General features: G+C 46.5%; 1 protein-coding gene across 7 annotated transcripts in view; it reads right to left on the minus strand.

Annotated features, from left to right (window-relative positions):
* Window positions 1–393: 393 nt before the first annotated feature.
* TPX2 (TPX2 microtubule nucleation factor) overlaps window positions 394–14,220 on the minus strand; it is a 36,187-nt gene continuing 22,360 nt past the window's right edge. For 4 of the 7 annotated variants that reach the window (XM_083447375.1, XM_083447376.1, XM_083447377.1 and 1 more), the window contains exons 7-16: window positions 12,418–12,575; window positions 11,493–11,664; window positions 10,755–10,893; window positions 8,974–9,193; window positions 7,911–8,012; window positions 7,353–7,529; window positions 4,874–5,020; window positions 3,833–3,944; window positions 2,380–2,546; window positions 394–1,167 (exon numbers count right to left, since the gene is read on the minus strand). In XM_083447375.1, the coding sequence (XP_083303501.1) occupies window positions 1,057–1,167; window positions 2,380–2,546; window positions 3,833–3,944; window positions 4,874–5,020; window positions 7,353–7,529; window positions 7,911–8,012; window positions 8,974–9,193; window positions 10,755–10,893; window positions 11,493–11,664; window positions 12,418–12,575 (1,505 nt within the window). In that variant the 3' untranslated portion in view covers window positions 394–1,056. Of the gene's footprint in view, window positions 1,168–1,968; window positions 2,047–2,379; window positions 2,568–3,832; window positions 3,945–4,873; window positions 5,021–7,352; window positions 7,530–7,910; window positions 8,013–8,973; window positions 9,194–10,754; window positions 10,894–11,492; window positions 11,665–12,417; window positions 12,576–14,220 lie in introns of all 7 variants that reach the window. The other 3 variants (XM_083447380.1, XM_083447379.1, XM_083447374.1) reach the window with 3 other exon arrangements.

Here is a 14,220-nt window from a genome sequence, read left to right on the forward strand (position 1 = left end):
AACCTCATGTGGGGGCATCCCCACGACCTAACTCAAGCGATCCAAACCTGAGCTCTGGCTGAGTAGACAAAGAGCAGAGGCAACATTAACCAGCCTTGTCGGCAGCTGCAAGGAGGGTGCAAGCCCAGCGTCTGGGAAGGTGGTCAACAGCGTGCATCCAATCTGGATCCTAAAATAGCACTTCTATCATACTGCTCAGAAGCTGCTCAACAGCTTTCCTACAAGGATCTCTTACTCACCTGATGGCTGCAGCACAGCTTACCATTGCAATGCATTGGAAGTCTCTCAGCACAGACCTGCTTGAGATCTGGATCACAGAACTCTGGGAATTAAAATTCATGGACAAACTAACAACCCCTGTGCAAAGGAGCCAAATGACAAGAAAACCACCCATTTTCAAACAACCTGGCACAGTTATTACATTTATTACATATACAACATCAAAGCAACATTGTTCTATGGTCATGACACACATCAACCTTTGTTTAAAAGCTAAAATCACTGGAAAGTTAAGTGTAATTAAAAGAGAAATGTGGTGCTTCTGGCTGAATACCGATTCTTGCTTCCTGTATAGGGATGTGAAAATAATAGCACAAAATGGGGGTGGGGAAGAGAAAGAGCCTGCATCCATTTCCACCTCAGCTCAGAGAAAAAGAAAGCCTCCCCCCCTCCCCTTGACTGTACTCAGTTCCCCATGCTGTGGTACAGGTTGATCAAAAGCACGGTTCCCAACCAGAGCCAGCGATTAAGGCAGAGGGTCCAGTCCAGGAAACAAGGCCACACAAGAACAAGGAAGTTCTGCACAGCAACTCAAGTCCTAGAGGGTATGTGCAAAATGTTTTGAGGGTTGGGTTTCAGTTACAGAGAGAAATTGAAAAATGACACTCCCCCCCCCCCCCCGGCTTAGCAGGAAAAGCACTCCCAGTAGTAGCGTTTTATATTGCTTAAGTATAATAGTTTATTGATAAACAAGTCAATAAAATACAAAAGGGGGGGAAAACACTATACTAAGAAGGGGGGGAAAGCACCCCTTGTCTTTTCTTTCTTGGTTACACATCAGCGTTGAAACCTTTTGGAAAAGTTTGGAGAGTGGGGTACAGTCAGGGGCTGGTCGCTGGCCTTGATCTCCACTGGCTGGTACCTGTGGATGGGGTTGGCTTTGTGTACCTGGGAAGGAAAAGAAGGAGGTTCTAAGCACCGTCATCAAAGGAGAAAGTGCTGTTGTCAAGTGGTGCATGCTCTAGTTATCTCCCGCTTGGACTACTGCAACCCGCTCTACGTGGGGCTACCTTTGAAGGTGACCCAGAAACTGCAATTAATCCAGAATGCGGCAGCTAGACTGGTGACTGGGAGTGGCCCCCGAGACCACATAACACCGGTCCAGAGAGATCTGCATTGGCTCCCAGTACGTTTCAGAGCACAATTCAAAGTGTTGGTGCTGACCTTTAAAGCCCAAAATGGCCTCGGTCCAGTATACCTGAAGGAGCGTCTCCACCCCCATCTTTCCACCCGGACACTGAGATCCAGCGCCGAGGGCCTTCTGGCGGTTCCCTCACTGCAAGAAGCCAAGTTACAGGGAACCAGGCAGAGGGCCTTCTTGGTAGTGGCGCCCACCCTGTGGAACACCCTCCCTTCAGATGCGAAGGAAATAAGCAGCTTTAAAAGACATCTGAAGGCAGCCCTGTTCAGGGAAGTTTTTAATATTTAACGCTGTAGTTTTTAACACTTGATTGGGAGCTGCCCAGAGTGGCTGGGGAAAGTCAGCCAGATGGGCGGGGTAAAAATAATAAATTTATTTTTATTTTTATTATATTGTCAAGGAACAGCCTTGCTCCCCCCCCCCCCAAGGAGGGCCAGGGGTGGACTGCAGCCAACCACTGAGAGACTGCGGATGGCGGTGGAGGCATACAAGAGAAAATTGAGCTGTAAGTTCAAGTTAAGCCAATTTCAGTGTGCCTTTGATTGCACCTTCCTGCCTCCCAGTATGTGTAGAAGCAAGAGTCAAGACATCTTGACTCGCCGAGACGCAGGAACAGTTGCAGGTACCTTAAAAGTCAAAGGAACAGATGAAGCCACTTTATAAAAAGGCAGCTCTCCAACATCTTTCCAGCTCAGAATTAATTGCTGCAAAGTGTAGTAGACATCTGGCTGGGCCTGTTTTCCCAGAAAATCCCCCACACAAGGTAAGAGATCTACCACTGAGCTACAGAGCCGGCTTGGTTGGTTTTAAGACCTTCTGCCAGCAAAAATATTATATATTATGCTATTTTATTCACTGAGTTGCCTGCACTGCTAAGAAAAGATGGGATCCATTGCTGACCCAGCCGCTTAGGCATCTATGATCCAGATTCATGCCCCTCAAGCCACAAGTTCATTTACCAGCTCTTCTCTTAGCTCAGCCAACTCGGCTTTCCTCTGCTCTTCCTCATGACGTCTCGCTGTCTCCTGCAGCCGCGCTTTCTCAGCTTCAAGTTCTGCCATCCGCCTCTCGAATTCCTGCCGCTCTCGGGCGCGCCGCTCTGTGGCCAGCTCAAAGCTTTTTGGAGCTACGGAACCAGAAAGGACACCTGAGTTTCGGAATAGTAGGGGGAACAACTCTTTATGTGGGAAGGTGGTGCCTGTCACGCAAAGCACCCCAATTGCATGTTTGTTTTTCAAAATGGAAGAGCAGCCCTGCCGGATCAGACCAAAGGTCCGTCTAGAGCTAGTCCTTCATCCTACTGGATCCAACTAGAATTTCAGCTGCAAAACTGAGCTTTGCAGAACAGCTTTGAAGGTGGTTGGATGCTTTCTCTTGAAGCTTCATTTGCTAGGATGAAAGGTACAAGGCATTATGTAGACACCTGGCTCCCTGCTCAGACGAGGCCTGTGGGAAGCCCACATGCAGGATTCAAGAACAAGAGCCTCTCCTCTCCAGCAATACCTCTTCTAGCATTCAGAAGTATTGCAACCAAGGCTTCAAGGGTGTGGGATGTAACATAAGCAGTCAAGTACAACACTTCCTGTTTGACTAGAGTGGACACAGACAGGGGGATGTTGATCCAGCCAGTTGAACTTCATGTTACACCTGGTCTGGAGCATCCTCTCCCTGCTGTGACCAGGTAGGTGGGCGTGACCCTTGCAGACCCCACAAAAGGTCCGGTCACGCAGCCACCTTCCTCTTTTGATGCCTTTTCTTGGACTGCACTGCTGCCATTAGGGATCCAACTGTGAACTGAATGTGAGTAAAAGTCTTATTACTTTTAAAAGAAGCTTCTTGTATCTTTATATTTTTTTAGGAGGGATAAAAGGGGTCCTACCAGGAATATGCTCCAATCTGAACAAAGCCAGATTGGATTGCTTAAGTAAAGAGATTCAAATCAATCTACCAACTAGCTTCCTGCTGTATACTGGGGAATGTCAATCTGCTGCCGACTCACAAGTGTGAGTTAGGAAGGATACTATTAAATCAATATATCCTCTCCTAGTACCTACAACATTCCCACAAAGGGCACTGACAATATTCTGTCACCCAAGAGCAAGCTTGCCTCTTCCTTGGAGTAGCCATATGCCGAGCCCTTTGTCCTCAAGGAGTCGAGGAATGTAGAGAAGGCTGGAAGCGGTTGCCAGGATTATGACTCCACGCCTTCTGCTTACGCCTGATCTAACTTAGCACTCAATCAACAGCCATGTCTCCACACAGCTGTCAAAAGTTGCTGCCCTCACCTGTTCTTGTGGCAACTGAGATGGGACTTCTCCCTGTCCCCCAGGCACAGATGCAAGCTAACATCACGCAAGGCACCACTTTGGGGTTAAGTGGCTGGGCCCTGACGGCTGCCCAAAGGAGCCTCACCTGAAAGGACTTTGCTCTCCCTCTTGGGCACAAAAGGTTCCTGGTGCAACACGGTGCTTGGCTGAGCCTTGAAAGAGGCAGCTTCCCTCTGTTGTTTCATCTCTTCCTTGAGCTGTTCAGGAAGGGAGGGAAGTTGGGGGAAAAGAGATTTAAGAGAACCCCAGACACTCCTCACCAAGGCAAACAAAGTCCACAAGGCAGACTGACAAGTCAGCAAAAACAAGGTACTGTGGTCTAGTAACACCTGCGTTGGCTAGGATTTTAAGAATTTGATTCAGTTTCTTCCTTTCTACCACACATTATCTAAGAGCACGTTTACAGACACTATGCACTTGCACACAAGTACAAATACACACTCCTTGTCATACACACGTGGCCCTTGAGCCATGCGACAACACGCGGCTTGAAAATCACTAAAAGCAGCGATGATGAGAAGGGACCAGACTCTATACACCCAAGTATTCTTTAAAACAATGTACTTTAAGCAGCAAGTTCCGGGGCTGAAAAGCATTCATTCAACAAGGAGGGCTTATTCCATATAGCTACTTCTCTCTCTCTAGGCCAGATGTGGCTAATTTGAGCCTTCCAGATGTTGTTGGACCACAACTACCTTTATTAGCCCTGACCACTGGCCAAGTGGGCTAGAGTTTGTGGGAGTTGCAGCTCAGTAACATATGGAGGGCTCCAGGTTAACTATCCCTGTTGTAGGAGAAAGCGGGGTGGAGAGTAGAGATACAGATCTTACATTCTTCCCTGTGTGGGTGAGCAATTTTGATGCATAACAGGAAAACCATCTCTAGTAGGATGCTTCCCCCATCTGTTTCTCATGACCCTATCCACACAAGGCCATTTTGGCCAGACAAAACACTGCAGGAAGAGGCCACTAGGACGCTCCCAGTCCAAACACCGGAATCAGCCCCCACGAGTGCAGGCTTGTGCTGGATGCTGCTTCCGATGGCCGCCTCAGACTCTCCCCTCTTCTGATGATGGAAGGGAAATTGTAAAGATGGCCAGGAAGTGCCCCCAGCTCAGCCCCCTCACCTGCTGCTCCCACTGCTCTTGCTTCACAGCTCCTCTCATATCAACAGCCAGTTGGAAGGGCTCCAGCTTGGTGGGGCTCTTGGTCTTCTTTTCTGGAAGGCTGATGTGGTCAAAGTGGGGCAGGGGGAGTGCTTTGAACTTTGGCACCTGCCAACGAAACACAGAACAAGGCTCAGCATTGCTGGTGAGATGAAGACTTGGAACATAGTAAACACATCGAGTGAAAAGCTCTTGGGGAAAGCTAGGAGAAGTCTTGGAGGCCACCTTCCCTCACCTCATCTTTCAGGTGCAACTTCTCTCTCCTTTTAGATGGAGGCCCTTCCAGCTGCTACAATTCCCATCTGCCCCAGCCAGCATGCTCATGGTGGCTGGGAATGACAAGAATTGCAGTCCAAAACAGCCGGAGGGCACCAAATTGGGGGAGGCTATTTAGAGATCAATAGGCGCTCCTTCTCCTCTGGTTCCCACCTGGTACCTGAGGTCAGGCAGAAGGTGACTGGGGAGAGGCCCTTTTAAGTTGCTGTGCTAGGGCTGTGACTAAACATCAGGAAGAACTTTCTGACAGTAAGAGGTGTTCAACAGTGGAAGGGTCTCCCTCGGGAGGTTGTGGAATCTCCTTCCTTGGAGGTTTTTAAGCAGAGGTTGGAAGACCACCTGTCACTGCAGGGGGTTGGGCTAGATGATCCTCAGGGTCCCTTCCAACTTTATGATTCTATGATCTTCTGCCTGAAATCCTGGGTAGCTGCTGCTGGTCAGCACAGACAATACTGAGATAGATGACCCAGCCATCTGACTCCATATGAGGGAGCATCCTATACTTTGTCAGTACATTATATGCTCACATGGACCATAGATCCCACGAAGGAATCCTCGTGGAATAGCAGCAAATAAGGACTGAGATTCTTTGTACAATGTAATGGTGTAAATAAACAGTGAAGCTTACATCTGTAATGTTTTGAAAGATTTTAAGATAACATTTTAGTTTCCTGTTAATTACGTTGCTTTGAATGTATACTTTATATAAAGCTTTACTGAGAATAACAAAAATCGCCCAGAATGTTATAGGGCTCCAGCTACCAACCCTGGATGAGATCTTCACGTCTCGCACTTTGAAAAAGTCACACAATATCCTGAGAGATCCCACCCATCCTGCTCACAACTTCTTTGAACTGTTGCCTTCGGGCAGAAGATATAGGACAATGAAAACACGAACCACACGCCTTCTGAATAGTTTCTATCCAAGAGCTCTGATTGCACTAAATAATGATCTCAGGGCCAGTTGTAAGAAATAGCAAGCAGGGAGTAGGAAGGAATGAGATAGGGTTTAGGTCATGTTATGCTTTTAATAGGTCATGTTATATTCTGGATTATGTATGTTTTTAGATTATGTCTGAATGGGATGAGAGTGTTGGAGGTACGTGCAAATGTGTATGTGAAGCCGGTCTTTGGGTGGGTGTTTGATTTTCGTTGTTGTGTATACTGTGTATATACGGACAATGACAAATAAATTTCTATTCTATTCTATTCTATTATATTTGACTTCCTTCTGTAGTGTTTTATTTTCCACTGCTTTATTTCATGTTTTAATGTAGGTTGTAATCAGCTGTGAGATTTTTTGAGGGTAAAAATATAAAGCGGTCTAGAAATCGAAATAATATTAATACAGATTGGCATAAAATTTTATTATTATTACAGCCTGACCCCCTCCTTTGGTAATTCTTCACAGAACTCTAGCCTAATGGTTGCCATCAATTTGATTTGAACTGATTTTATAATGTTGTATTATTTTACTGTTGTTAGCCGCTGAGCCCGGATTTGGCTGGGGAGGGGGGGATAAAAATAAAATTTTATTTATTATTATTATTATTACTACTACTATTCCTATTATTATTATTATTATTCACTTTTCTCCAAGAGTCATCTACTTCCCTACAGCTGTTTAAGTGGGCCTCCACAATGAAGCCTGAACAACTAATGGGAACCTCTGGCCTTCCCTTCTCTGCAAAGACACTTTTAGAAGCTTGGTCTTAAATGTGATCAATTAAAGCAAGGGTGAGGAACCTATGGCTCTGCAGATGTTGATGGACTACAACTCCTTGAGCATTGGCCATGCTGGGAGAGGCTGGTGGGAACTGTTTCTTATTAATTTATATAACACTTAGTTGCCAAAGTGGCCTCTAAGCAGTTTACAAATATAAAACCAGTTACACAATAAAACAATTCTGTCAAAATATTAAAATATGGGAGTGGGAGTCCAACAACATCTAGAGGACCTCAGGTTGCCCACCCGTGAGTTAGAGATATAACCAGCAGACTCCTATGTAGCCCAGGGAATGGCCAACATCTGCTTCTGTCTTTTGTGGCCCATTTACATTGAGAATAGTGCAAAGATCCACTTTTGCTTTGGGACAGTAGTGTCAGGAGGAGGGTGGCCTCTGCCCCAACAGGAAGAGGGTGTCCCTAAATGAAAAGCACCCACCTCTTCTTTTTGCAATTCTTCAATTTTCTTCTCTTTCTGAAGAAGCCTCTCTTTGTCCCGAGAGTCAAAGGAGAAAGGGCACATCTCCACCTGCCTTGGTTCTGCAGCTTTTGGCTTAAAGGGCACCCCAAAGTACGGCACTGGCTTGGCTTTGATCACAGGCACAACTTCCTCTTCCTGTAGAGAAAAACAGCACGGGAAATGGAGTAGGGAAGGGAACAAAGGCAGCCTCCACTCCCCCACCTGACCTTGTGTGAAGAGTTGAATCTTAAGGAGACTTGGAGAGGGCAGAATGGCTGTTCTTTGGGGAAGGCTCGCCATGGCAAATCCAGGAACCAGTTCAAAAAGGGACTCTAAAAAATCATCCAGCCGCTAGGATATTTACCATCCAGCTGTGTCAGCTGGTGGCCCAGAACTGCCTGGTTCCAGGCAAAACACTCACTGAGAAGGGCTGAGCGGCTCATTTGAACCCTAACCCCCATGTCAGGCCCTGGCTGGCTACAGCAGTGAAGCAACACAAGGGTCCCCAACTGCCACGCACTACAGAAAAAGAACCACCTTCACTTTCTCCTCTTTAGCCAGGATGCCAACTCTGTTCTTCAGAGCAAATGCTGGGGACTGTGGAACTGTGGGAGGAAGCAGTTTTTTCTCAGGAACACCCTGCAGGAACAAAACAGCAAGTTGCACTACCGGTGAGTCAGGAAACATGGAGTAGCGTTAAAACAAATTCCCCTTCTACATTTTCCACTGGGACAAATGGTGGAAACACAGCAGTGCCATCTGATGATCAGTTCTGCCCTTAAAAACATAGGGCTCTGTGTGCCCTGCACAAAACCCTCATCTTTGCTCACTCGAGTCTTAACCAAGAGAGAGTTATGTTAATGTTAGAATCATTTTCAGTGGCCTCCCTGTCCCTTGGACTAGTTTTATTCTGCTCGCCGTGGAAAAAAACCTCTTCTCCCTCTTGCATGCTGCCACTGCTAGCAGGGCAGAGCGCTAGGGAAACAAGGAGTGCTCCTTCCTGTATCCAGAGTGCTCTGAACTGCTCAACCTTTCCAAGAGGTGAGCAAAAGTACTTTCCTTCCCATTGCAGAGCTGGATGGACAGCTTCCAGCAAGAGGCAATAAACCTTCACACACACCCTCCATGCTGCATGGATTGGGGAGACTGGATATCTGCCTGCTTCTGCTTGTGAGAGTCCATTTGTGCACCAACTTTGCGCCCCCCCCCCCCCCCGGCAGGCAACCCTAAGTTGGGGAGCCAACCGTGGATGCAGCCATTGGGTCCCAAAAGGTGCATCTCCTCTATGACAGGAGCTGGTAAGCATATGGTTAGGGATGAAGGTGAGAATGTTTCTGATGGACGTGGGGTAAAAGTAGGCAGTGACCACAGCAGCCAAGCAAAGAGGCCAAAGGTCCATTGGTGAAAATGTATGAGCAGCAAGCACTAGATTAGAACAGGAAGACTCTGAAGCCAGACAAAGTACTGAAGCTCTTGGCATCCAAAAGGCAAACTGGAAACCTGGCAGAATGCAGAGAATCAATCATAGATTCAGACCATCTTAGTACCAACTTCAGCCCATTTTTCTCTGAGGTTGAAAAACACAAGCTGCAAAGATTACCACCACATCCTCCAGGATTTTAGTCGGACATGGCCTCGAATGGAACTGGAAGTGCTCCTCCTCCTGGTGCTTCTTCTTGCTCTCCCGTTCTTGAATGCGCTTCTCTATTTCCAAATCAAAGCCAACTGGCTTGGTGGGCTCCTTCACTGGAGGCTTCTTGGGCAAGATTGGTGTTCCCTCCAGGATCCGGGGGTTGAGCTCTTGAGCTTTGAACCTGTACCTGCCAGACAATGAAGCAAACAGTGAGACTCCAATGTGGAGTCGAAATTACTCCATGCCATGGGCTGAGTAGAGACAACTGAAGTTGCCTGAAGTTAGCCCATTCCTGTGACACTTCAGAGCTGTGTGCCTGCAATTTGACATTTCTGACTACAGAAGTTTTGAACTAACCCACAAGGCTCCTCCTATCTCATAGGCAGATGAGCAGACAGGGTAATGCTAATGCCTTCTCCCACTCAGAAGGGAGGCTGACCAGCTTTAACATACCCACTCACGTGGGTGTACAAAGCTGCTCTATCCTAAGTCAAACCACGGGCCCATTGAGTCCAATATAAGATGGGGGACACCTGGCTTGTCAGTAGTACATATGAGAATGATTGAGGGGTCTTAGCAGACCACAAGCTTAACAAGAGCCAACAGTGTGATGCAGCAGAAAAAACAAAAAACCTAATGCTATTCTAGGCTGCATCAGCAGAAGTAAAGAGTCCAGGTCAAGGGAAGTAATAGTACTGCTCTATTCAGTCTTGGTCAGACACACCTGGAATACTATGTCCAGTTCTGGGCACCAGAATTTAAGATATTGATAAGTTGGAATGGGTGTGGAGGACAATGACCAAGATTATCAAGGGCGCTGGGTATGTTTAGCCTGGGAAAGAGGAGACTGAGAGGAGTTAAGATAGCCACCTTCAAATATCTAAACGGCTATCAGAGGGGAGATGGAGCAAGCTTGTTTTCTTCTGTTCTGGAGGGTAGGACTTGTACCAATGGATTCCAATTAAAAGAAAGGAGATTCCAACTAAACATCACAAGAACTGTCTCGCTGTAAAGCTGTTAAACAGTGCAACGTGGTGGACTCTCCTTCGTTAGAGATTTTAAAGTTGGATGGCCATCTGTCAGGGGTGCTTTAGTTGAGATTCCTGCATTGCAGAGGGTTCGACTAGATGACCCTTGGGGTCTCTACAACTCCACAATTCTATGATTCTATGAGTCATGGGCGATGCTTACTTGCAGCAGCTCTCCAGAGTCTCTCAAAGCTCTACTACTGGACATCCTTAGCTGGAGAGGCTATAAATTAAACCTGGCACCTACAGGCCAAGCATGTTCTCAAGCACTAAGGTATGGACCCTCTTCTTCCAGAGGCATTCCTTCCCAGTTTTGGAGATGACACAATCTCAGTTGCAAGATTTGCCATGGAATAGATACAGGCAAGTGCACGAACCAGCCTTTAATCAAGGAAGCCCTTGGGGGTGGGTCTTGCTGCAGTCTCACCCAACATGTCTCCCCAAGTATATTCATACCCTCAAGGGGCTCTGACTACTTTCCCTTACCCCCTCTGGACTGCAGGACACAAGCCTGAACATATAAAAAAAAATTGTTCTTGGTATAAGCTTTCGTGTGCATGCACACTTCTTCAGATACCAACATGAACATGAAATCCATGCAGAGAGAAGCACTCACACAATTTTGTTTCACTGCCTGGATTCTACACCAAGGACACCACCAGGAGTCCTGAACTCTATTCGGTTCAGAGAGGCGTCATTTGGGCAAAGAGTTGCACTTACTGTTGAAGCTTCTCAATCTCCTCAGCCTCTAACTCAGCAGTGCTCTTGCATTTGACAGGTCTCTGGCGGGTCTTGGTTTCAAGGCGGGGAGTTTTGGGGTTGGTTACCTTGGCCTTAAGTGGCTTTGTTTGGCTTATGCCTGCAAGGACGGGGGGAAATGACCATAAACAAAAGCACAGCTTACAAAGTTATCTTCAAAAAAGCAAGAGGTGCATTTAGCCAACTCTCATATTTGCAAATATGAAATTTTATTGCCTTAGAAAAAAATAAGAAAGTATGGAAAGTGAGGCTGATGTTAGTCCTGATATATTCAACCCTTCCTTGTGCCATCCACACTTCCCATTTTACATTTTTCCAAGTTTAAGCCTTGTGTCCTTGCCCAACCTCTTCAAATAAAAAGAGGAAGACACAAACCTAAATCCTGATATTAACAGAACGCACACTAGTGGAAGTAACTGAATTTTCTTAGGAAAAGTAAGCACAAGTCTCAATTCCAACTTCAACCTCCTATCTCAACTGTCTAGTCCCCCTAGAACTGCAAACTTGAAAAATAGCCAACCTATCTTTACTGTGGTTCCTTACTCCTCTTAGCAGGAAAGAAGAGGCACCGCTGTATAGCAGTCTCCAAGACATGAATAATTGCACCTGATTAATGTCACCAAGTTCAGAAGGACTGTGCTCACAGAGTTCTTCCCACTGTCACAAAGGGGTTCCCAGTCAAGCCACTTGCAGCCTTACCTTCCTCGGTCTTCCTGCTCCTCAGGTGGTAACGTGGTGGGGTGCGTTGCTGAAAGTTTCTAACCTGCTGGGCCATTGATACAAATTCTGTGGAAACTTCATCAAACTTCCTTTTGTTGCTTTGGGACAGGTTGAAGGGTTTCGGGACTGTCATACCCTTTGACGCTTGGACCTGTAAGGAGACAGGGCTGGTTTGTTAGCAGAATGTTCTCAAGGCAGGATGTACCTGGGCATTAGCCCACCAGCTGCGGACAAAATTTACTTGGCCTGCAAGTCTATCTCATTCTAAAGCTCTTAGTGCAGTGCACGGTCTCCACACCTCCTCAAAAGCACATTTGGGAGCTTACCTGTGAACTGAATAAATGAATAATTATTCACTTCAGCAGTAGGTGAAATCTGCATATATACATTTTGAAGGCCCATTCCTTTTTAAAAGAAGCAATGCAGAAGCACACGTTTACAGATGTATTGTTCTGAAAGAGGCTAAAGTTGAAGCCTCTTTAACATACCATAAGGAAAGTTCACTATAGAATGGTTAGAGAGGGTCTCATCTAAGCAGAGATTAACCCCACTAAGTAGGCTACATACATGAGAAAATGTTGTATGCTGTATTGTTTTTAACACTCGGCTGGGAGCCGCCCAGAGTGGCTGGGGAAACTCAGCCAGATGGGTGGGGTATAAATAATAAATTTATGATGATGATGGTTAGCAGTCTGTGTCAAGGTAACACGAGGCCCCAGCAAAAGACTCCAAAATAATCTGCCGCTATTCTTTTTAATTGGCACCTACTTCTTCTTGCCCTATATAGAATTTATTTCTTGCAAATCTTTTCATCTGCAAATCTTTACACCCCAAGAGATGCAACAACAGGCAGTTGAAGGCTCTCTAGCTAGAAGCCTCATTTCTTGATTCTCGTTGCTCTCACCGGAGATGGTGGGTGCCTCCTCAGAGCAGCTTTGAAATCCACCTCCTTATACTCTGTGGCGGGCTGATTTTCGCCATGCTGTTTAATCCTTTCATCTGTGCGGAAGTGGAAATCTACTGGCTTGGTGATATGGGTCACTATCTTCTTGACAGTTTGCCCTGGTGGGGAGAAAGTGGGAGATGAGATTTAATAAGAAGCATTCCAATGTCCAGGACATGGCAGCTTGAACAACTCAATATGATGTACTCACATTCCATCCAATCAAGATAAATGAAATATTGGGCATACTATGAAGGTTCATCTTCTGAAGGGGATGGAGGAAATCCTCAGATGGGTTGTGCCTCCCACTTCCTCCCCTAGGCAGGACTATGCCAATTAAGTTGGTGCATTCATTTTCCATCCAAATCAAGATAAATTGCCACACTTGCATACATATAATCTGCTGTAGGTACCACCCATGCAGATTCACTTGAACCAGTAAGAGCTCAGTGGGACATGGAAAGAATTTGTGAAAGCCCAGCTTGTAAAGAGTTACAGCCAAGCAGTGTGTCTACACTGTTTTCACTTAGGGAGTTGCCAAGACCTCTGCAGACTTTAAGGCACAAAGGCTAACTAAAGTGATTAAGAAGCTTAATCAATCTGTGGGTTTTATTGTTTATAGCCAATGGCCATCACAACGCAGTATGAGCACTAAATCACGTTCCATAAGAAGAGCCCTGTTGGATCAGAGCACAGACCCACCTAGCTCAGCTTCCTGCTCTCAAAGTGAGTATAGCCAGGTTCTCCAACAGGAAGCTCAAAAGGAGGCCCTGAGTGAAACAAGTCTTCTCACTTGCGATTCCCAGCAACTGGGATTCAGAGGGATGCTGCCTCTGGCAGTGGAGGTAGAAGATAGTCCTTCCAAGGTGGCTAGTCCCAAGAAATATTGGGACTTTTGAGAATTAATTCCCTTTTTGCTTTGTGTTTATATCTAGATTGTTAGACTGAAAGGCAGGAGCGGACCATGCGTTTTATGCATTTACAGTGGCTAGCATGGCTTAGGTGCATCTATAAATAAGCCATGACGACGACGAGAAAAGCCACCTAAGGGTGGGGGGAGTAGAGCAACTTGAGAGGTCTGTAAAGCGACTCCCTTTTTACTCAGTTTGCAGAGAGGTTTCCCAAAACACTAGAATTTGGAAGTGTCCAATGAATCCAGTTGGAAGCAGGTTCAGGACAGATGACAAAGAAGCACTCAAGACACAACGTTTGGTAGCCCCTCCAAGCTACAGCTTAAGAAGTGCTGCCAGCGGCCCATGGTGCCAGATGCCTGCCTGGCAGACAGAGATTACCTGTGCCCAGCAAGGCCTTTCAAGGCTGGGACTAACACCTGCATTAGGAAGTGCATGACTATAGACGTGAGAAAGCTCCTAGGAATAATGTATTTCAGAACATTCAGCTGCAGACAAACTACGATCACGTGGCACAATCACGTTAAGGATAGCTACACACAAGGTTGTTTTGCCCAGGGCCAATGTGCCAGCAGAAGGGTCCAGTGGGGAGGGGAAAAAGAGCAAGTCCCACGCCAGCCTGCTTGTACACCAGGCAAAATCCTTTTTAGAAACCTTCCTTCCTGACTGCCATCTGAGATGATGTGGGTGAAACTGGAGATGATCTCAGTTCTGGCATCCCAGTTGTAGGGTCCTTTCCCCAGGGGAAAGCCTTCTGTGGCAGGCGAGAGACACCCTTTTCATGAGAAGGGCCAAATACCCTTTCAGAGACCACAGTAAGAGGAGAAGTGGGCACAGCAACAAAAGTAAATTT

The sequence above is a fragment of the Podarcis tiliguerta genome (assembly GCF_965153285.1).
Source record: "Podarcis tiliguerta genome assembly, chromosome: 6".
NCBI lineage: Eukaryota > Metazoa > Chordata > Lepidosauria > Squamata > Lacertidae > Podarcis > Podarcis tiliguerta.